Raw genomic sequence first — 23,281 nt, forward strand, 5'->3', positions numbered from 1 at the left:
GGCATGGCTTGAGCATATATGAGACCTTAAAGCCTGCCCCAACACTGACACACTTCCATCAACAAGGCCACACCTCCTAATATTGCCATTCCCTATGGGCCAGGCATTCAAACACAAGTGTCTATGGGCACCATTCCTATTCAAACCTCCACACCAGTTAAAGTACAGTGTCAGAGACGATCTCATTGAGGTGGCACATTTGAACGGAGATGTAAAAGAGGCAACAGGGTGAATGATGTAGGCCTATGAGGGAAAAGCATTCCAGGCAGAGAGAGTAGAAAGCAGATAGTGTTTCAGCTGACCTTCAGGCAACAGCAGAGGAGGCCAGGGTGTCTTTCTTTTTAAGACGATTTCACTGTGTAGTCCTGACTGTCCTGGAACTCATTCTGTAGACCAGGCTAGCTTCAAACTTAGAGATCCACCTGCCTCTGCCTCTGAAGCTGGGATTAAAGATATGTGCCGCTTTCACTTAAAGCCAGGGCATCTTAAGTGGAGGGATGACTAGAGAAAGTTCAAGAAGAGGTTAGAGTTCTACTTGACAGAGTTAAGTCTTATGGGTCCTGTAGACAATGTAAAGACTATAGTTTTCACTCTGAGATAGAAAGTCACTGGAAGAAGCTCATGAGCTTATTAACAGACTTCTGCTTCTGGGTTAAGAGTGTGGGATAGCAGGCCTATAAATAGGACACTAAAAACCACAGATTGACTGTGGCTTATACCAACATAGGTGGTAAATGGCCAGGTTCTGCAAAGACTTCGAAGACAGTGTCTACTAACTGAGCTAATTAGACATGGTGTGTGAGAAAAAAGGGTAAAGAATCTTACCAAAGTAATTGTTTAGAAAATTGTTGAAATAGGAGTTAATAAGTCTTCTTATTTATATTTAAAAGATGTGGTGATGTATTATTTATGATTTATTAAAGATTGCCTGAAGTATTAGAATGCAAAGCCAGCCATACTAGTTATAGAAGGTAGGCGGAGGTGGTACACACCTTTAATTCCAGGACAGATAGACGGATCTCTGTTAGTTCAAGCCTCACTGAGCTACAGAAAATTGATCCAGTCCAAAAGTGAAACAGCTCACACAAAGGTGATCTCAGCACTTGGGATCTCATGCCTTTATTCCCAGGATTTGAGAGGTATGAAAGGAAGAAGCAAATGGTCTCATGTGAGAATTGATCTCCAGCCACGTTGAGTAGAACATGACAGTCTAGGATTGCAGCCTGAGGCTTGGTGGAGAGCAGGGTAGTCTGGATTGCATTCTGAGGACTTGTGGAGACAGTATCTGAGGTAGAGGTAAGACTAGTGGCCTTAATGTATTGCTTTTCTGATCTTTCAGCTTGAACCTCAAATTAGTCTCTGGGTCATCTGTTATTCATGTTACAATATGATTTTTTTTAAACTTTGTGATTAATTTAATGTTGTATTTGTAAGTTTGGGTCTTTTTTCTTAAGGGTGTTAGACTGAATACACTGAAGATTCCACAGAACTTGTTTTCAATCCCATTCCTTGCCCACACTGGAATTGTATTTTAAAATTAATGAAGCATTAAAAAAATGTTCCTGAGATGGTGGTGGTGGTACATGTCTTTAATCCCAGCAATCGGAGGCAGATTTTTGAGTTAGAGGCCAGCCTGGTCTACAGAGTGAGTTCCAGGACAGCCAGGAATAAACAGAGAAACTCTTGTCTCAGAAAAAAAAAAAAGTTCCTAAAAAACAATGTGCACACAATGAAGGTAACTGCAAATGTAATATGCTACTAGGTATAAAATAGAATTTCAGATAAAAACGTTCACTTTGAGTTAGCCTGCCTTCCAAGCATCTTCAAAACTTCCCATTTATTTTAATTCTTCCAGCTTTTCTAAAAATACAAATTGAAGTCAGTATTCTAACTTCACCGTCCTTTACCGTAGGAACCACACGCAGTTTGAAGAATTTACTTTTAAAAATGAGAGCTGTGGCTGGGCGTGGAGGCACAAGCCTTGCAATACCAGTCCTTGGTCTAAGGAAGAGGATCGTGAGTTCGAGGCCAGCCTGAGCTACGTAATGAGACTTTGTTTTGATGGGGGAAGGGCAAGGAAATGCGGGCACGAGTACTTCTCACCAAGGAGGCGGAGCAGCATCAGCCTCCTACCAGGCACTCAGAAAGAGACCAGCGCGTAGCAACCGGGCAATCAATCACTGACCTCCGTCGCCGAAGTGGGCGGGGCCTGGGCCTTTCCCCGCCCCGAGAAGCCTGAGGCGCACTCAGGGTTCGGGCGGAACGAGGTGTGGATTGTGAGGCGACCCCGTACGCCTACTTCCGGTTCCTAGGGATGCGCATCCGGGTCACGCTAACGCCGCGGTTTCCGCCACTCAGTTGGTTCCAGAGTGGGTCCGTAGCGGTCCCATGTTGTGCTGTGGGGCATCTGCAGCCTTCGGGTGAGTCTCCGCCGCCGCCAGGGTGTGAGCGCGGCGGCCCGGGTGCAGCCTGCAGGCGACGGCTGAAGAGTTGTGCCCCGGTCCTACAGGGTGGGGGTCCCTTGTCCGGTCCCTTGTCCCTGCCGGTGTCCCCTCGAGCCTTTCCCGTCACGCTGGCCTCGCCCCTCCTCGCCTCAGCGCCCCTGCCCTGCCCTGCCCTGCCCTGCCCGCCCGCTCTTCGCGTAGCACCTCGCCCGGACCCGCGTGTCCTCCCACCCCGAGCGGCGTCCCCCGCCCCGCCCCGCCCCGCCCCGCCCTCCTCACCTGTGACCCTTACCCCCTCCGGGGACTAGTGGGTGACAGCAGTGTTTCGCCTGCCTTTTCGGAGCGAGGCGAGGGCTTCTTCAAAGCCCCGGTCCCGGCCGACTTCTCCAGCCCCGGGCAAGTTTTGCCCCGAGGCGCGAGGTTGGACCGAACCCCGGTCGCTCCCCTACTTTGAGAACAACAAAGGCGTTCCCAGTTCTTCGCTCTGCCGTAGTTGTCCGGGCTCTCAGAAGAGTAGCGAACAGGTGGCCGGCTCGCTGTCGGGCTTGTGTGATCTCCTTAATTGACAGGTCTTGAGTACGTCCTGTCCGTTTTGTGTCCTCTGTCCCACGAGAGTGCTTGTGCACAGCTGAGGCAAAAGTGCGGATGCTCTGCGCTCTGCATGGATTTTAAGTTAGAGAGGGCAGTTGTTTTGACACAGGACCGACTTTGTTGGGAGACTGCCAGCCCTGGGTTTATAAACTTACTTTTAAAACATTTTAGTGAGGTGTTACTGTTTTCTGCTAGAAGTCACTAGACATTACTTCTTAGAATATTCTTTTAATTTGTTTTTCTTTAGTGTTGCCGCCGTAGTTTAGACACCTCCGTTTTCTTATTTTGAGATTAAAGACATCTTACCTTCTTTGGAGGTTTGTAATTATCTGTGAAGGGATTAATAATGGCTAGTGACCTGATTCTCACATTTTGTGATCTAAGGTATATCTTGAGGTACAGGTTTGGATAATCTCCACTCTCTTCAGGTTTTTGGTGTTTGTAGCGTTTCATTGCAGCTGTCATTTGTGTGTGTGTGTGTGTGTGTGTGTGTGTGTGTGTGTGATCAGTCTAAAATTCAACATGAATAATTAAATATGAACAGAACAAATAAAACGTTTATTATTGGTTTCTCTTGACTGAGTCCTCCCTCTTATACACATATGAGAGTGTAGCATAGACTGACTTAGTTCCAAAATTGGGCAGCTCTCTTCACCTATTTTTAGCAAGGCCCTTTGGAGCGTGGCAATGTTAGTCCTAGGTGCCACAGAGAAAGACCCTTCTGGTTGGCTTTCAGGATTTAACTTGTGAGAGAGGCCAGCTTCTCTGTTCAACCCCTTTTCCCATCTTTAAAAACAACCCCAATAGCCATGGCTGGCTCTAGTGGCTTCTTTGTCTCTAGGTTTGAAGAGTATTTTTTTTTTTTTTTACATGTATAGGTGGTACACAACTTTCAAATCTTTATTTCTGAACTTTATATTTTTTTTCCTCCCCTTCTTTACCTTCCTTCCCTCCTTCCTCTCTATTTCTGTGGTGTGCTTTGACCCCAGGTTGGCCTGGAACTTGCTTTGTAGCTCCCAATGCCCCTAACTCCTGATCCTCCTGCCTCTACCTTCTACACTCTGGGATTACAGGCCTGTGTTACTCTTGACTGTATCTTAAGCATATTTTCAGTCCAAACTTAGTGAGATTTTTTTTTATAGTGTATAGCCAAAGGAAATTTAGAGTTTGTATGTACTCCTTCATTGATACCTGGCTTTAAGAATTATGATGATTTTTCCAAATTCGTCTTTTTGTTGTTGTTGTTGTGCCTGGTGCCAGAGCAGGCCAGAAGAGCCAGAAGAGGGCATCAGATTCCCTGGAACTGGAGTTATAGATGGTTGTGAGCTCCTGTGTGGGTGCTGGAACTCAAGCCTGGGTCCTCTGGAAAAGCAGCCAGTGGCCCTTAACCACTGAACCATCTCTCCAACCCACCAAGATCGTTTTTTTAAAAAGAAGTCCTGCAGTTGCATTCAGTGATGAGTTTAGTTCCTTGAAAACTGTAGACTAGTGAGTACAATATATTATTTGGTAGGCTATATTGATGGATTGATGATATAGGAATGAAACTATTATAATAAAAAAAAAAAAAATCTATGCCCTGAAAAAAAAAAATCTATGCCATGGCCAGGCATAGTGGCACATGCTTTTTTAATCTCAGCCCTTGGGAGGCAGAGGCAAGTAGATAGATACCTGTGCGTTCCAGGCCAGATTGTGCCTCCAAAATAAAACACAAAATAAAATCTGCAATATGGATTTGCTTTTAAAAAGCGACTAGAGAAACTGTTAGTGCAGAAGTAGAAATTAGTTTTTTAAAGTGATATTGTTATGTTGTGATCTAAATTCTGGGTTAAAGGCCCTAAATAAAATGAAGATCCTATGCTGTTGCTGGAACAGCCATGTTCATGCTCCAGGACTTGGGACAGAACATTGATAGACTTTCTAGCTACCGAAGAACCTGCCTTTCTTACTTAGCTGCTGCCTTAGTTAGTGTTCTGTTGCTGTGAGGAGACACCGTGACCAAGGCCACTCTTAGAAAAGAAAGCATAAATTGGAGGCTTGCTTACAGTTTTAGAGGGTTAATCCGTGGTCATTGTGGCAGGAAGCAGGCAGCAGAGAACATGCAGGAACTTGAGACTGAGTCTGGTCCTTGCCTCTAGAAACCTCAAAGGCGCCACCTCCCCCATCACACCTCCTCCAACAAGGCCACACCCATCCAGCAAGACACCTCTCAACCCTGCTCACACAGTGCCAGTGAGGACCAAGCATTTAAAGTATGAGCCTGTGGGACCGTTTTCATTCCACCATCACAGCTTCCAACTCCCTGGTCACTAGAGACTGGGTTCTGTGTTGTGTCTGTCTATTCCCCCCTCTTTTCCCCTTCCACGGTTTCACTGTTTAGCACTGTCTGTCCTGGAACTCACTCTGTAGACCAGGCTGACCTCAAACTCCCAGAGATCCTCCTGTCTCTTCCTCCTGAGTGCTGGGACCAAAGGCGTGTGCCACCACCACCTGGCTTCACTGTTTTCTATAGCAATTTCTACCTTAGTTTTGTTTTAGTTTTTAGTCTGAGAGCTCAATTTAGGAAGTATTTCTGCATGTTTTATACCTATCATGCTTTCTGGTTTTGGCTTGATCATTTTTGGTTATTATTTTTGTTAACTTGTTACTGTACTTTGTCACAAATGTATTAATTTTTTCTCCTTTATATACTATGATGATATTTAAAGGATGATACAATTTTAAATATTTGAGTAGCAAAATATACCTCCAACCTGTCCTTCCTATTGTCCTTGGATTTGTGATCTGCCCATGCTACTTCATGGCTTCATCCTCTTTCACCACAAATAAAAGGCTGTCATGAAGCCTACTTTTTAGTAGTTATTTGTCTAAAAGATTTTTGTGTATTGCAGGTGACTACATGTTACTGTAGTTTGTGTATCATTTAAATGGAGGGGCTGGAGAGATGGCTCAGTGGTTAAGAACACTGACTGCTCTTCTAGAGGACCTGGTTTTAATTCCCAGTGTCCATGTGGCAACTAACAACTGTCTGTAACTCCTAAGATTTGATGACTTCACACAGACATAAATTAAGAATAAATATATTATTTAAAGAAAAAATGGAGGAAGATTAGTTCAAATAGAAATACAGTGTTAGGACTGGGTTATTGTTCCATAAATTCTCCTAAGTGGTTTATTCTAAAAGGTTGAACTCTATATTTACAGTAAAGTACTAGGAAAAAAGCTGGATTTTGATTAATTTAAAAATGTAAGTGCCTATTCCTTTTCTGAATATGTGTGCTTTATAATTAGAGAACATAATGCATAAGGAAACATATCATGTTGGAGCCATCAACTTAAGTCATAAAGTAGCTAGTTAGTAATGTAGTAATGTAGAAGTATTTTATTTAATGTAAATTTAAAAAATTAGATATTTAATCCCAGCACTCAGGAGGCAGAGGTAGTCTAGGTCAACCTGGTCTACAGAGCTAGTTTTAGGACAGCCAGGTTACATAGAGAAACCCTCTATCTTGAAAAAAAAACAAATATCCCTCTCCCCCAGTAATAATAAGATAAAACCAGACATTTAAAGCATGGGCCTCATAATATTTGTCTTTAATGCTTTCCCCTTTGAGTATGCAAAATCATTTTAAAACATAAGAAATCTGACTTTTTTTTTTTTTTAAATGGAGCTTACATATCCCACACTGGCCTTCAGCTTACTATATAGATGAGTATGCTCTTAACCTCTTGACCTCCTGCCTTCATCTCCCAAATGCTGGGATTGTAGGCATATGCTACTATGTGTATCCTAATAGTAGTTTACTTTAAATAAGTTAACAGACCAGTCCAGTGTAGATAGTATTTAATATCTCAAAGATCCTACTACAGATTGTGGTGGGTGCACTTTAACTTATTAGTTTGGTTAATATTTGTACCAGCTAGATTTTTTTCTTCCAGTAAAATAGTGAACAGTAATCTTTGTAGTACAGTTCTTTCAATAAATATAAATTGGGTGTCTACTGTGTCCATTATAATATTACATATTTAGACTGTTTACATGAATTAGATGATCTTGTATAGGAGCAGCAATTATATTAAACTCTGAATCTCATCTTGTTTGTAAATTTCTGAGTTAAATAAAGGCTTAACATAATTACAATTAAACTAAGAGGGACGTTGTGCACATTTGTAAACCTGGTTCTTGGGAGGAAATAGGAATTTTGGTGAGTTTGAGTGAGATTCTGTCTCAGAAAAATCAAACCAAACTAAAAATAGAAACTAAATTCCCAGAAAATGAACGAACTTTTAGACCTAAGAATGTGTCATTCACCACTGAAAATAGTATATGACTTTGAAAACTAGATGTATGAAAACTAGATGTATGATGTCCTATTGCTTTGAAACCATTTTAGAGTTTAAGGTTATTACTTGATTCTCTCTTACAACTTAACAGATTACATTCTTTGTAAGTAGAAGTAATTTTCATTTGGTGATTTCTTTTACAACGGAACAAAAAAAATCTGTAGTAAAATAGCAAACAAAACAAAAAGAAATAAAGAAGAGGAGGAGGAAGAAAGAAAAGTGAATTCAGGCGCTCAAGGTGCCTTGTGCCTGCAGTCTTAGGACATGGGCCACAGCTGGAAGATGGTGATTGTGCATTCTGTCTGAGCATGGCTTACACAGTAAGACTGCATGGCCCTTATGTCAGGCATTACTCTTTTCTAAATAGTTCATGCATTACTAACTCCACTTTTTATAGCTTTATGAAGTATATTCTAATTTTCCATATGAAGAAACAGAGCACAGAAGTAACAATGCTAGTTAAGCAGATTTGAATTTGGTCTTTGTCTTTCAGCTTCATAACATTGTTTTGTTTTGTTCAGGAGACTAATTTTATCTTCTGCATCATAAAGGAACTATAAAAGTTTGAGGTTTAAAAGCAATTTATTTGATATAGAAATTATCACTTTTTTTGTTGTTGTTAGAGACAAGGTGTTGCTATTTTACTTTGGCTGACCTATCGATCACTATACTAGCCTCCAATTCACAAAAATCCATCTGTCTGTGCCTTTCAAGCACTGGAATTAAAGGTGTGTAGTACCATGCCCCATCTGGCCAGTATCACTTCTTTTAATAAAATATTTATTTTTGAGTATGTGTCTGCTTGTGGGTATTTGTGGGAATGCAGGAGCCATTAGGAGTGAGGGATTCTTGGACCTGCAGTTACAGGTGGTAACAGATACTCAACTCAGTCCAGGCTGGCCTTGAACTCACAGAGATCTGCCTGCCTCTTCCTCTCAAGGACTGGAATTAAAAGCATGTACCACCATGCCAGGTGAACTCACACTCTTTAACTGATGAGCCAACCATCCCTCCAGCCCCCAAGGGTACTGATTTGGTTGGGAACCCTATCAAAAAGTTTACCTGGGTGTTTTTGAATGCTGGAAGATAGCAAACTTGTCACTACCCGTTTTTTATAACTTTCTGAGAAACATACATTAGTAGTCAAATCTCTTTAGCCTGTAGCATATTGACTATGCTTATATAATAGCCTTTAAATGCTCAACTGTTAACATTCCCTCATGTATGTACGAATTTTGGAATAAAAAGTAAAAGGCTGAAACAGATTCTGCCTACTTATAGTTTCATTTCCAAAAGTGAAAGTTTTTTGCAAAATTAAATCTCATTAAGACCACTCTATTTAAAGCAATAAATTTGTGATTTTATTTCTAGTTAAGGTCCTCCTGCCTCAGAGGCTTACTTTAAATAAATGTGTAATTTCTGGCAGATGCAGTGGTATATGCTTTAATTCAGGGGGCAGAGCTAAGTGGATCTCATGATTTACAGGCCAGCCAATGAGGTTTTCAGAAGGAAAAAAAGTAGATATTAATGAAACTAATTTATTGAACCATCAAAACTTTAGTATATAATTTGAAGTAGATAACTTCATTCCTTAAATTTTTTACCTTTATTTATCTGTGTGTGTGTGTGCCTGTTTTACAGAATGTTATTTGGCAGTCACAGAAAAACTTGGTGGATCTGTTGCCTACTTCTGCTGTGTGAGTTTCAGTGGGAGGGAACTCAGGTCATTGGGCTTTGGTGGCAGGTGCCTTTGCCTGCTGAGCCATCTTGTAGGCCCTTTGTTCTCTTTTTGATTGGTCAGTTTTTGTTTTTGACAAAGTGGTTTTCAAGGTTTTGGTCATGGTCCACTGTAGATGCATGTTACTTTGTTACTCAGTACTTATGTACATATATGTACATGCTTATATTCAAAGTGGAAGTAAGTTAAATGAAAGTTTACTGGTGAAGAATTGGAGTATTTTCTGTTTTGTTACATTTCATTTAAATAGGCTGCTGGTTGCTCTTACGTCACAAAGTTGTGGTAATTTCTAATGTAGTATACCTATATTGAAAAATTCTGGTTATTTCTACCTTTTGTACATTAGCTTTTGAGGGGATTAAACTTTTGGATTTACTGGAGTTTGTGGGGGAGATTTATTTATTTGTTGGTTGGTTTTTTTTCAAGACAGGGTTTCTTTGTGAAGCTCTGGCTGTCCTGGATCTGGCTCTGTAGACCATGTTGCCCTTGAACTCTGAGATCTCCTGCCTCTGCCTCCCAAGTGCTGTGTGCCACCACCGCCCAGCTGGAAGATCTGTTTTAATTATGTGAGTTGCATGTGTCTTCATGTGGGTATATCCACACTATTGCAGGTGCCCTTGGAGGCTACAGGCATTATATTCCTGCTGGAGCTGGAGTTAAAGGTGGTTGTGACTTGGGTGCTGGGAACTGAACTCAGATCTTCTGTCAATGGACACTCTTAACTGTTGAGTCATCTCTACAGGACCTGGGTTTACTAGGTTTTGTTCTATGAAAGTTAGCCTTTATTATGTAAAGATTTTAGCCAAATACTTATGTAAAATAGTCGAGGGGACCCTACTGGACCATGATTTTAACTTCAGTAAGCCATGGGTGCATACAGTCCCAGCTCTTGGGAGGTAGTGGCAGGAAAATCAAGAGTTACAAGAGTCATCCTCACCTACAAATTGTGTTCAAGGCCAGTCTGGGCTACGTGAGATCCTGTCTCAAAAAGCAAACAAACAAACTAGAAACAAGAGAGATGACATGATCAAAATGCTTTGCAGGCATGTGTAGTCAGTAGTTTCTGTCTCCTGCAGCCATTTAGTCCCAAATAAACACAGGCTTATATTAATTATAAACTGTTTGGCTGATGGCTCAGGCTTATTGGCTAGCTCTCTCTTAATTATTAACACATTTCTATTAACCTATGTGTCTCATGTGGTCCAGTGAATGCCTGGACCTTTTGTTTTCTCAGTGGCTACATGGCCACTCTCTTGACTCTCTTCCTGCGTTCCTCCTAGCCTTCTCCTAGTCTGGTAGCCGAACCTATACTTCCTGCTTGGCTACATCCTGCCAGTCCATTGGCGGAAACAACTTTATTCACCAACCAATAAGAGAAACATATATTCTCAGCATGCAAAGGACATCCCCCAACATACATACATAAAAGTATCATAGTTAAACCCATTCCTGTGTATAATTTATATTACTTTTATGTGTATGCATGTGTATCTGCATGGTTTTTGTGTACTACTTATGTGCAAGTGCCCTCAGAGGACCAAGGCTATCAGATCCCTTGGAACTAGAGTAACAGGCAGTCATGAGCTGCTTGATAAGAGTGTTGGTAACAGAACCCAAGTCTGCAAAGCATCTCTCCAGCCCCTGTGTATAATTAATATATGCTAATAAAAACACATAAAAAAATAAAGAATAGCCCCCACAACTTCAGGAACCCTGAATTATGAGGTTGTGAAAGTGCTTGGTCTATAGCACATCCAGCATAAGGACCCTGTTTCAGTTTTCATGTGACAGTCATGTAGGCCTGTTTGATGCTTTTCGTAGATGTCATTTTTCCTAGCATTCAGTTAGTAGGTCACAGAGCTGCTTTATTCTTTCTTCTCTTTACCCCTACTCCAAACTTTAGAGCCAAGAAAAGAAGACGGAGGAAATGAAGCAGTTTGCACATATGTATGAGGTCACAGTCAGAGTTTGCGGTGGTGGATCACATTCGTTGTCCCTGTTCAGTTTTTAAATCTTAGAGGAGAAAGGGAGGTGTAGATTGCAGTGTTTCTGTACTTTCTGAGCCATTAAGTGAGGTGAGGTCAGCAGACATAGTCAACTTTTTGCTTTTAATCAGTTATTACCTCCTGTGTGTGTGTGTGTGTGTGTGTGTGTGTGTGTGTCGTCGCTGTGCTATACACAGGCTGGCCTGAAATTCACAGCGATCTTCCTGCTTAAGCTTGCTGAAGACTTCGTGCTATGAAATACAGGCTTGAGGTACCACACCTAGCCTTATCTCTTACCACTTGATGAGCATTTGCTGTGAGTCAGGTACTATCAGTGCACTTCAGTGGGATCCACACATGTGAGTAGTGGAGAACTGGGATAATGAGAGCTGGAAGGGTTAAACAAGAAAACTCGCCTTCTTCTCAGAGTCTTGTCATTATTTGCCCTTTCAGTGCTGGCTATTGGTGGCTGTGGTATGCATTACTCAGCTTTTACAATCATTAGTATTGTCTGTGAGACCGACAATGGATTGAGAGCTCTGACTTTGAAGATAAACCTGCCTGAACTTGAGTTCCAGTTGGTGACTTACTAGGTATATAACCTTGAGCAGGTTACCTGCTGTGCCTTTAGTCTTCATCTGTCTAATGGTGTTGATCGTAAATGGTCCTTATGTTACAGGCAAAATGGAAAAATGAAAATAGTAGTGTATAATGGTACTTAGAACAGTGCATGATCCATAAAAAGCATTCCGTAAATGTTAGCTATTAGTGCTATGAGCTCATATTTGGATCTCCTGGGAATATTTGTGACTGTGGTGAGTTTTGTATATATGCTGAATAAAAACATTGTGATGGCTTGTAATGATGTTAAATTTAAATTGTCCAGACGTTTGAAAATATCTTTTCTTGGAGATTTGTACAGAAAGGTCTCATGTGGAGTTTATCAAGTCTGCAGGCCAAACCCATCTAATCTTCTATAGTAATTTCTTACTGTTCAGACCTATCTCTTGAGAATTTTTGTAAGGATCCAGGCATTATGCTGGCCTGCCCCTGTCACCTGGCAGAATGCACTCAGGCAGTACCCTGGTCAACCCAGGGTTCCATGGTTGTGCAGTTTGCAGGAAGATGCAAAGGGCCCCTTTAAAAGAAAGATCCCCCACCCACTTACACTCTTCTTCTCTCTTTCCTGCTGTTCCCCTGGGGCAGACAGGCCTTTTCCTGTCTCCCTCTTCTCTTTGTCCTCTCTCTGTCTTTGTCTCTTTACCTCCCCACCCCTTTCCTTTTCTAATAAAACTTCTCGCTAAGTTCTGCCTGCCTGCCATGTTTGTCCCTGCCTAGGTCACCCATGGAATCTGCCAAGGTTTCCCTCATGCTTTATCATAACAGTTTTAATATTCTTAGTTCAAATATTTTATTTTCAATTTAAATTTTGTAATTATGTGTGTGTGTGTGTGTGTGTGTGTAGGTAGGTATATGCATGCATGTGAGTGCTGTTGTCTGAGGAGACCAGAAGAGGGTGTCATATCCTTTGGAATTGGTTTACAGGCAGCTATGAGCCATCTCATGGGTGCTGGGAATTGAACTCAGGTTCTCTGGAAGAATAGTATGAGCTCTAAATTGCTGAACTATCTCTTCAGTCCTTCAAAGTTATTTTTGTTTTTTAAATACATCATGCTTATTATGTGCTAACCTGCTCTTAAAATTTACAAATATTAAGGCATTTAATCCTTATAAGAAAGGTACTATTCATGGTTTATACATGAAGAAACTGAGATCCATCAGGTCTTATCTACCGTTTCATGGTTAGTGTCAGAGCTAGTAAATTGGACTTCTGTAGTCTGGTCCCAAAGTGTATCCCCCCCTCCCCCCCAATATCTTATGCTTGCCAGCCCTGCTTCTTACAGAGATTAATTTTATAAGCTGAAGTGACAGCACAGGGAGTAAGAGTGATGGGTTTTGTTTATAGGATCTTTGAAGTAGTAAAGGCATTGGAAAAATAAAAATTAGTAAAACAAATGGATGTAGGCTTCAGCATATGTAGAAATACTGGACACCAAGGCGCTAACAAGAGTGGAAGGCACCTGGGGTATTCCTCAGTCTCTGGGCCATTGCTCTCAGTTTCGAGCATCTGTTCCCTGGAAACATTCTTAAAAGATAATTGAGGCTCAGCTCATGGCAGCCAGGTATCTATTTCCCTGCACTCTATTCACCATATAGCATTTAGTGAGTAAAGATGAAATGCCATTTTCTTGCTAGATGATTGGCTTTCCCAGTCTGCCTACCAGTCATTAACTTGCTAGCACCAGCCCTGGTACAGGAGACCAGCTAAATCCCACATAATTTTTGTGATGTTTAGAAGAGATAAATTTATATTCAGAAGCAAACTTGCCTTCAGACATTGCCTAGCTACACTCTCCTGCCTCCCACTTCCTTCCTATTCCCCTTTCTTCTTTCCTAGGGTCTTAGTATGTCGTCCTCATCTGACTTGAATTTGCAGTCCTCCTGTCTTTGCTGCCTTTGGGGGCATGTATTGTTCATCTTGTAGTCAGGAGAGGTGGTAGTAATTGACTAGAACCTGCATACGAAAACAGATGAACAGAGATTCTCGTCTACCTCTTCTACCCTGAGGAAAACTGTTTGGTTAGACTTATAACCTAAATTTATCAGGTTATAAATCTGATAGCCATGACTTGTTCTCTAGCTGGTGGCATTGTCTTGGGAGGCTGGAGAACTTTAGGAGTGGGGGCCTCACTAAAAGTGGCCTTTGAAGTTTATAGCCCCTAGTTCCCAGTGTAATGAAACGAAACAATTAAACCAGGTGTGGTAGTTTATGCCTGTAATCCCTGCACTTGCTAGGCTGAGGCAGGAACATCAGGAGTTCAAGGCCATCCTTGGCTACTTGAGACCCTGTCTTCAATTTAAAAAAAAAAATATTACATGTTTAGTAAGTGCTTTTATAGAAAAGCATATACTATTCTATAGATATCACAAAATGACTACAAGAGAGACAAATAAATCAAAAGAAAAAGAAAAAAATGTGAAATTTAGTTAACATAGAAAAATATGGTCTTCAGTTTTTAGTCAAGTTTGCCTAAAATTGGTAAATGGTAAAGATAAACCAGGAACTTTTACATCTCTCAGGTATAAATCCAGCAATAAATTTTTCCTTCAGGCCAAGTGTGTCTTGCAGATGACCAGTCTTTCTTTGATTGATTGTTTTTGAGACAGGGTTTTGCTATGTTGTCTTGGCTGGCCTGGAACTCTCTACTCCATGTTGGTCTCAAACTTATAGAGATTTTCCTGCCTGTTTCCCCAGTGCTGGAATTAAAGGTGTGCACAACCATGCCTGTATAGATAGTCAATTTAAAAGTCTGCTTTACAAATACTGGTACTTAAGTTCATTCTTTTGTTTTTTTTCCCCCCTTTGGTTTTACAGAGTTAGAATTTCTCTGTATAGCCCAGCTGTCCTGGAACTCGCTCAAAGTCAGAGATCCGCCTGATTCTGCCTCCCGTGTGTTGGGATTAAAGGCAGGTGCCACCACCACCCAACTTGAGTTTGTTTTTAAGGCATTGGGAAGATCTGTAAGATTTATCAAGACAACAGAGTACTTGAAACTGTCAGTGTTACTGTTTACTGAGTATTCTTCAATTTAATTTAGAATTGGACTCAGTATAAAAGTAGGATGCTAACTTTGGAGTTATATGCCAGGTTTGTTAGAGAAATTTCCCAGTTATTTGGAATATTTCCTTCCTTTATCTGTTACTATTTTTGTTTCTTAAATAAGATCTTATATAGCCCAGGCTGCTTGCTGTTCCTGTATGTCCAGAGACATACAGGAAACGTTTCAGTTTCAAATGGGTGTTTATTTACATTCATAGCAAGCAAAAAAAGTAAAAGAACAAATAGTAAAGAGTAGATAGCAAAACATCAGATTGCATGCACACAACATCTAGCTATACCAGACAATGGTAACATCAAGTTAGGGTTTAAAGCACCCAGCAGAAATCACCTGGGGACGATGAGGCAGTCAGCTGGAGTTCCTTCCTGGTGAGAGCTTTCTCTCCATGGGTGCGTTTCCCATTGCTGAACTGTAGACATTTTTGTGCATGGGATAAGCAATAGTAATGTCTGTTTGTTACCTTCTAGCTGTTCTCAAGGACACAGTGTTTTTAATATCCTTATCTGCTGGCTGTTTCCCTTCTCCCTAGTACAGAGTCCAGTCTGACCTAGGAGAAGGTTTTTTGGAGAACATTTGAAATAAACATGATGGAGTCTGGGACGAGGACTAAAGAACGCATGACATTTTACCGTTATAGGGTATATTATAGCTGGTCTCCAACTCCCTATGTAGCTGAAGGTGACCCTGAACTCCTCATCCAGGTCCAGGGGTTACTGCTAGCCACCACACCTAGCTTCCTGCTGTGCTTGTTTAGAAGTTTTTGGTCAGTTGGATGTACAGCCTATTTCTGTTTTTTCCACACCTTCCAATTTTTTTTTTTTTTTTTTTTTTAAAGCTTGTGTATTCTATTCAGTAGCCAGGAGAGAGCCGCTAGTCCAGGGAGTTAATAAGAAAACAACCAAAAACCAGAATTCTTAACTATTTGTATTCTGTGTCTGTTGTGACAAATTACCAAATTTGGAGTCTTTTCCACTCTTCACCCTCTAGAGAGTTTCTTTGTGTATATCCTTAGCTGTCCTGGAACTCACTGTGTAGACCAGGCTGGCCTGGGTTTAAAGGCATGTGCTACCACCACTGTCCTGGAATTTTGAAACAGTAGAAATACACATTTGCTCACAGGTTTGGTGGCCAGCCAGGAACCAAGGTGTTAGCAGCCTACTCCAGAAGCTCTGGGAGAAATTCCTCACCGCTGCTTGCTTCTATGGGAACTGCTTGCTTTCCTTGGCCTTGATCTCCCCAGTCTTTCTCCTCTTCACATGCCTTTTCTTCTGATCACTGATTATTGATTACTTGCTGTGTACTGCCTGATGCTAACAATAATAAAACAGTGTTGGTCACAGACCTTATAGGACCAAGGAAAAATGGATGGTTTAAACCAAACTTTTTGTTACTGTTTTTGTTTTTGAAGCAGGAAGTTACATAGCCAGACAGGTCTTTAGCTGGGAGCTAAAGTTGACCTTGAGTTCTGATCCACTTGTCTCCACTCAAGTACTAGGTTTAGAAGTCTGTGACCCATGCCCAACCAGAATTATTAACTATCAGATATACAGCCACCAATAGGGGTCAGAGGGAGGGTTTTGTAGATCTTTTAACTACTAGCCATTGATGAAGCAGGCTATTCTTTGACTAATAACTGAGATTTTTCAGTTTGGGGCATATTTCTGGTTTTCAGTTTTATGTGATCATGACCTGTTTTATGTCTTTTATGCTCTATCCTGAGAACAGTTTGAAGATACATATAACTTTGTAGTAGAATCTGAATGTGATTTATCTTTTCTCTCTCAGTCTCTCCTTTGGTTTTTTGAGACAAGGTTTCTCTGTGTAGCTTTGGAGCCTGGAGCCTGTCCTGGAACTCCAGCTGTAGACCAGGGTGGCCTCAAACTCACAGAGGTCTGCCTGCCTCTGCCTCCTGAATACTGGGATCAAAGGCACGCACCACTACCACCTGTTGTGATTTATCTTCTTAACCCAAATAACTAGGTTTTATTTAGACTTATTTTGGTATTTTAGTGTATGTGAAATAGAACCTAATTTGTGTGCCCCCATTGCTCAACCCGAATCTTCATTTTCAACTGCCCTTTGACAGGCTTAGTTACCCCATAATCATCAATGAGCTGTAGCTATAGATAGGGTTTGGTTTGTATTGTAGGTGTTAAACCTTACTCATCGTAACAGTGCAGATTGCCTTTCTTACATTAGTTTTATTGCTTGACAGTTTATTTCACAAAACAGGATCTGTTATATCTGTCCCTTTTGTTTCTTTGCCCATAAATTTATCTCACTTCCATAGATGAGATACTGCGGTACTGTTTTTCTTCTCAATTTTTTGAAGGCTCAGTTCTTTATATATCTCTAATTAATGATAGTATGTGGTGTGAATATTCTCTACACATCGATACTCAACTTTACTATTTCACATACCAGTTTGTTCTGAAGCTCAGGCTGGTCTGAAACTCACAATGTAAACCAGGCTAGACTCATGGAGCTCCTCATGCCACTCATGGAGCTGTACACAACTATACCCAGTTGTTTATTCCATATTTTAAATTCTTTTTAGGTTTGATCGTAAGTTTGGCTTTCTAGTGTGCTGTTTTTGGTTGGTTGGTTTTTTTGTTTTCTTATGAGAAAATCTACACACCAAGTATTTTAACCATTTTAAAGTAAAATTTGATGGCATTAGGCGAATTCACAATGTGCAACCATTATCATTATCCTCCATTCTCTATATAATGGGTTTCCACTTTAACCTACAATAACATTATTTCTGTTGATCTTTGACAAATTGTTTAAATTATGTGACTCCAAGATGCCACCCATGTCTTAGGATGGTTTGGAGGTGAACTGACTGAGGCATTGAAAGGGAAAGCACTGGTACAAGTGTCCCATGTGCTCCAACGGTCCTCCCTCTCTTGTCCTCTCTGTAGTTGGTGCTAAGACTTTGCGTTTTTGTTGCCTCTATTCTTGTATCCCTCACAAATGTTTATTGTTACCATTTTTGTCTAATTTTCAGTAAAAAATATAAGTATTGGAACATGCCTTTATTACTTATTTGAAAAACTAATGTGTAAAACCCAGATGGCCACTTTTTATCACCCGCTGGCAGTTACTGGTAAGAAGCACAATTAACAGGACATAGAATGGCTTCTGGTTTTTCACACTGCCTGTGCCATTGCTCTTTAAGACTTCCTAGTTTATAGGGTAGAATTCACTTTGATCCTCCTGTAGACTTTTGGTGTCGGGTACATGTTTATGGATTTGTATGCCCCTTAGGATAGATTAGTAATTGTTGAATCATGGGATTTGGAACAGTGATCTTTTTCATTTAATTTTTCTTTTTTTGAGACATGGTCTCATAAAGCTCAGGCCAGCCTCAAACTTGATGTGTAAGTGTAAGTTTCACATTGGCACAGTATATATAAGTATATATTTAATTTCCCTTTCTTCCTAAGAGCTGTAATAGCACATTGAAATAGACTTAAGTTATGCTTATGGCCATTATGATCACAAGACAAATAATGTGTATATCCAGCTACAAAAGAAAGATTATGAGAAACAAATCTAGAATTTTGAAGTAAAGTAAGTTAAGTTGTGATATTATAAAAAGATTTGGCTTTGTTTATGAACGTGTAAATCTGCAATAGTATCTTTAAAATTAGGAGTTTGGGGTCAGGAGGTGACTCGGCTTGGTGATCTGAGTCAAATCCCCAGAACCCACATGGTGGAAGGAGAGAATAGTCTCCTACAGGCTGTCCCTGAGCTCCACATGTGCCTGGCACATGCCCCTTATCCCCGAAAAATAAACAAGTGAAACAAATGATGTCATGGGAGTGGTGACTCACACCAACGTTAAAGCTAACTCAGGTGGGGCTGTCACTTGAGTGCACGATATCTAGGCCAGCATGAACAACATTGTGAGGGCCTCACCCCCAAAACCCACAGACGAACAAGACTGTCATTTTCTTTAAATTAAACTGGGTTTTAACGTTTTCGCGGGTACTTAGAGGGATGTGAAGCCTTAGCAAATACTATTTTTCTTCTCGATTTTATATTTTCTTTGATTTTCTTTTTGAGATTGTAATTTAATTGCAACATTTTCCCGTTTCCTTTCCTCTCTCCTAACCTTGGCATATACCCCTCCTACTCTTCTTCAAATTCTTGGCCTCAATTTTCATTAATTGCTATTACATGAATATTTGTATATACATATATATCCTAAATATAACTTGTTGAGCACATGTCGCTATGTGTGTGTTTCCATGAAGGCATCTTCAGAAAAGATGGTAAAGCATGTCTATTTAGAAACCATAATTGGAACTTGAAGGCTGTTGAGAGACTTTACTATCCAAGTGCTTGAAAAGTGCTTAAAATAAAAGATTAACTTGGTATGCTTGTAGCTTCATCAGCTATTGACTGAGTTCTTATTATGTTCATATTATGTTCAGCATAAAAATCTTCATTCCACATCTGTCATAGCTATTATTATTTTGTGTTTTAAAGTCTTCATTCACTACAGAATAATGTCAAAACTAGAAGTAATCCATGGGAATGAGAATTCTAAGATTTTTGCAACAACTCTGCATTGCTTTTATTATCCAAACTGGAACCAAGTATTGTGTTTAGTTCTAGTGAGCAAGCTTTCTGTTATATAGCCTGTGTTAATTAGAAAAAAGTTGTTGTGACATAAATATTAAAAGTTTTATCAGCTGGGTGGTGGTAGTGCACACTTTTAATCCTAGCTCTTGGGAGGCAGAGACAGGCAGATCTATAGAGTTCAAGGCCAGCCTGGTCTACAGAAAAAGTTCCAGGACAGCCAGGGATAGATAGAGAAACCCTGTCTTGAAAAACCAAAATAAATAAATAAAAAGGTAGATTGTAGTATACTTAGCATGTTTGAGGCACTGGGTTTGCTCTTTAGAATTACAAAAAAAAATAAAATAATCAAGTTTTAGCACATTGATAATGCTGAAAATGTGAAGAATGCTTATATCCTCCTATTTAACATATTCTTACATTTCAACCTACAAATTTTTGGAAGGAAAACTACTGTATTGATAGCAATAGTACTTAGGTGCATATTGTAATGAAATTATGTAATTTATTGTTATTAATACACTTTATTCACAGATTTGCTAGAATGTGTATTTGAAAGTGTCTCACATACCACAATTGTCAGGATTTGTAGGCTACTTGGATTTGATTTGATTTTGGTGGTATTGGTTGTTTTGTTTTTCTGTTTGTTTGTTTGTTTGTTTAAGACTGTTTACTTGTGTAGCCAGGCCAGCCTCAGAGTTGCAATAATTCCCCTACCTCTGCCTCTTAAGTGCTGAAATAATTACAGGTATGAGCCACCACACCTAGCTTTTGTTTTAAAATGATGGAAATGACTGCTGATAATTGAGCAGTTATGTAAGAATATCAAGTCTGAGTTTTCAAAATTCTGTTCTCTAAAATATGGAAACTATGTCCCTTCAGTTCAAAAGCTGAGAGGAAAGATATTGGTACTTTTAAAGATATTAACAAGAATGCTTCTTTTCAAGGAAGAAACAAATAGAATTATTTTCTATTTTTTCATAAAGAAGTCACCTTGTAACTTACTACATAATTCAGCTTGAATATTGAGTGGCTCAGGATTTTAATATGGTTTTGGAAAGTTCAATATTTGATTATGCATATTCACTTAATATCATTGCCCCCTTTTGATCTATGAAAAAAAATTTGTATTCTTTAATGTTCAGATTTTTTAAATAAATTAGTTTTGTGTTTAAAAACAAGTAAAGAACATGTAATTGACTATTTTTTTAATTATTGTCTTTATCTTCCTCTATCCGGGTGTGGATTTTAACCCTGCCACAGGAAAGAGATTTCCTTCACTCTTTGCTAAGAGCACACTCAGTGCAGTTTTTACATCCATAGGCCTTGATTGAGAAAACATGGAGTATTAATAACTTTCTGTATAGGTAAAACTCAGAATTTCAACAAATGAAGATTGAAGGCATTCTGTTTCTCTGTTTTCTTTGCTCTTATTGGGTTGAAATCATATATTTACAAATGTATGTTTGCATAGTACATAGTTATAAATTGGTAAAACAAAAAAGCATTTTTACAGTTACAAATCAGTTTCATGGCCACATGGATTATTCTCTTCTGTGTTGAGCACAATGAGCCTGGGGAGGATTGTAGCTATGACTTTCATTTATGGTCCTGTAATTCTGCAGTGCAAGTTGTCTGCGTCTTATAGTCAGAACACAGTTTTGAAGTTCTGTAAGAGCCGCATGTGCATTGAGCACATGTACTTCTGACCTTTAAACTTTGTTTCCCTTTTGACATTTAAGAGTAGAGGAAGGAGTAAAGCTATTATCACATAATTGTATTCCTTGAACTTGTTTTCTGTCCTTTTCCTGTTCTTATGTGTGGCTCCAAAAATTATATTATATTATATTATACCAACACAAGTTGAGTGGGCACGCACCAGCAAAAATGAAGACTTTGGTTCTCCTGTTTCTATTTTTCATTATCTCTGCAGCAGGAGTTTGAACTTTAAATTGTGTGTTAAGGTGGGTTCAATGGCTGGTAGGAAAAGTCACACAGGTGAGACTTTAGGAGCATCTATTGGAAAAGAGCCAGCCTCAATTAAGTAGGGATGGAGTATTTCATTTTTTATAATGTATCTACTGTTAGCAGGTCAAAGAGAAGTTTAACCATTAAAAATTAGGATCAAAGGAACAGGGTTTGAAAAGTAAAGATTTATTTAAATAATTGCTTAGTATTTAGTGGAAGTTCATTATTTCAGATTAAATTGGATCTTAGCTTTACATAATTATTTTTCCTTAATTCTCATATTTAAGGTTTCATTTTACGTGTTTATTTGCCTTATCGAGATCCAGAAGAATTACATTTTCATTTAAATTGATTACATATAGAAAGTTGATTGTGATGTATTTAATTGATTTTCTAGTTTGTCCTATTTAAAGCGATTCTGTGTGTCTGTGTTAACAGTTATGTAAATGTTCCACATTAAAGCAGGTTAGATGTTATCATAACTTACTGACCTGCTAGGCTAGTCTCTATCATTTTAAATGTAACCCTAATCCTTAAAAAAATTGTTTTATTATCTGCGCATGGCTGTCATTGTAGTGTTTAATGCATTAGGCACTATAGTAACCAGTAGAAGTGGCTCCTCGTGTTGGCTTTTGCAGAGCTTTACAGAAGTCATTGCGTACCGCTCTCGTGACTTGGAACAGCATGTCAGTTTTGAAAAGCCACGTGCAAGCTTGAGATTTTGAGATTGGAACTAACGTAGAAAGCTTGAGTAGCAAAATATTAAAAAGTTATTCTCTGATGGCCTCGATGATAGTAATTTATGAATATATAAAGCTTGAATTCCTCTCTTTTTTACAGTTTGTGAAGACTGCAGAGACCTTCAACCCAGTCACGTAAGTGTGTAAAGAGAGAGTGGCCCTCATGGAAGAAGAGCAAGACCTACCAGAGCAACCGGTGAGTGTTTCCTTCAGGTTGACTGCAGAAAAGCCAATCTGAAGAAACTTTGAGTATTGGTCACGTATACATATGGAATCCAAATTAGAAGTGGGAGTAAGGAACAGGATCCTTAGTAATTTCCCTCTAAGAAAGCAATGTTGTGTGTTCTTTTGTTTTGTTTGTGAGATGGAGTCTTGCTATATGCAGTCTCTAATGGCCTCAGCCTCCCAGATCAGGATCACAGATGTGCAGCACCTTACCTGGCATGTTGCTTGTTTTTAAACTCATACTTGCTCACTTACTGCTGGGGAATCTGTTCAACAAACTCAGCATTACCAATTGAGTATTGCCCTTTTCTTTATGTACTGAGAGATGCATACTCATAATTACTCTGCCATTCTTTCAGCCTCCTCAGTTAAGGAAACTGTAAAAATTAGGGAGGCATAAGTAACTAATACAAATACCTTTTGAAAATGTTAAATGTGATTCCTGTCCTTGGGGAGTTATTAATAACCAGGGTTTTAATAGGATTAAAATGATCTTGAACAGCATATATAGGATGTGCATTTTTGAAATAGCTGAACTATAGACACAATGTACCAAGGAAAATGACATCATTTGAGTGTTTAATTTAATAAGACAAATGTCTGCTCATAAATTCAAAAAGCCTTATGTAAATGTTGAAATGGGAATCTTTCCTTACTCCCTACCTAATTAAAGTAACAAGAATTGTGCGACTAACCTGCTAACAGCTCGTCGCATCTACTCTGCTTTCCTCCCTTCTTACTCTGGTCAGGTTCTGTAACATTATATGCAAAACCTAAATGTCAGAGGAATGTAAGAAACTGAAACACTTTAAAGCCAGAATTTCTGTCATGTGGTTATTGTTATAGAAAGTTGCTTTCTTTTTCTTTTTTCTTTTTGCCTTGGATTTTTGAGAAAGAGTTTCTCTGTGTAGCCCTGGCTGACCTGGAACTCACTCAGTAGACCATTCTGGCCTTGAACTCAGACATCCTCTTGTTT

The 23,281-nt window shown here is 39.6% G+C and overlaps 1 protein-coding gene across 3 annotated transcripts in view; it reads left to right on the top strand.

The window, feature by feature from the left end:
- The first annotated feature begins 2,280 nt into the window (after nucleotides 1–2,280).
- Nucleotides 2,281–23,281, top strand: part of Eya3 (EYA transcriptional coactivator and phosphatase 3) — a 78,188-nt gene continuing 57,187 nt past the window's right edge. For 2 of the 3 annotated variants that reach the window (XM_051189000.1, XM_051189001.1), the window contains exons 1-2: nucleotides 2,281–2,420; nucleotides 22,181–22,276. In XM_051189000.1, coding sequence (XP_051044957.1) covers nucleotides 22,244–22,276 — 33 coding nt within the window. In that variant the 5' untranslated portion in view covers nucleotides 2,281–2,420; nucleotides 22,181–22,243. Of the gene's footprint in view, nucleotides 2,421–22,180; nucleotides 22,277–23,281 lie in introns of those variants that run through there. The other variant, XM_051189002.1, reaches the window with a different exon arrangement.

The sequence above is a fragment of the Phodopus roborovskii genome, unplaced genomic scaffold (genome assembly GCF_943737965.1).
Source record: "Phodopus roborovskii unplaced genomic scaffold, PHOROB, whole genome shotgun sequence".
Classification (NCBI taxonomy): Eukaryota; Metazoa; Chordata; class Mammalia; order Rodentia; family Cricetidae; genus Phodopus; species Phodopus roborovskii.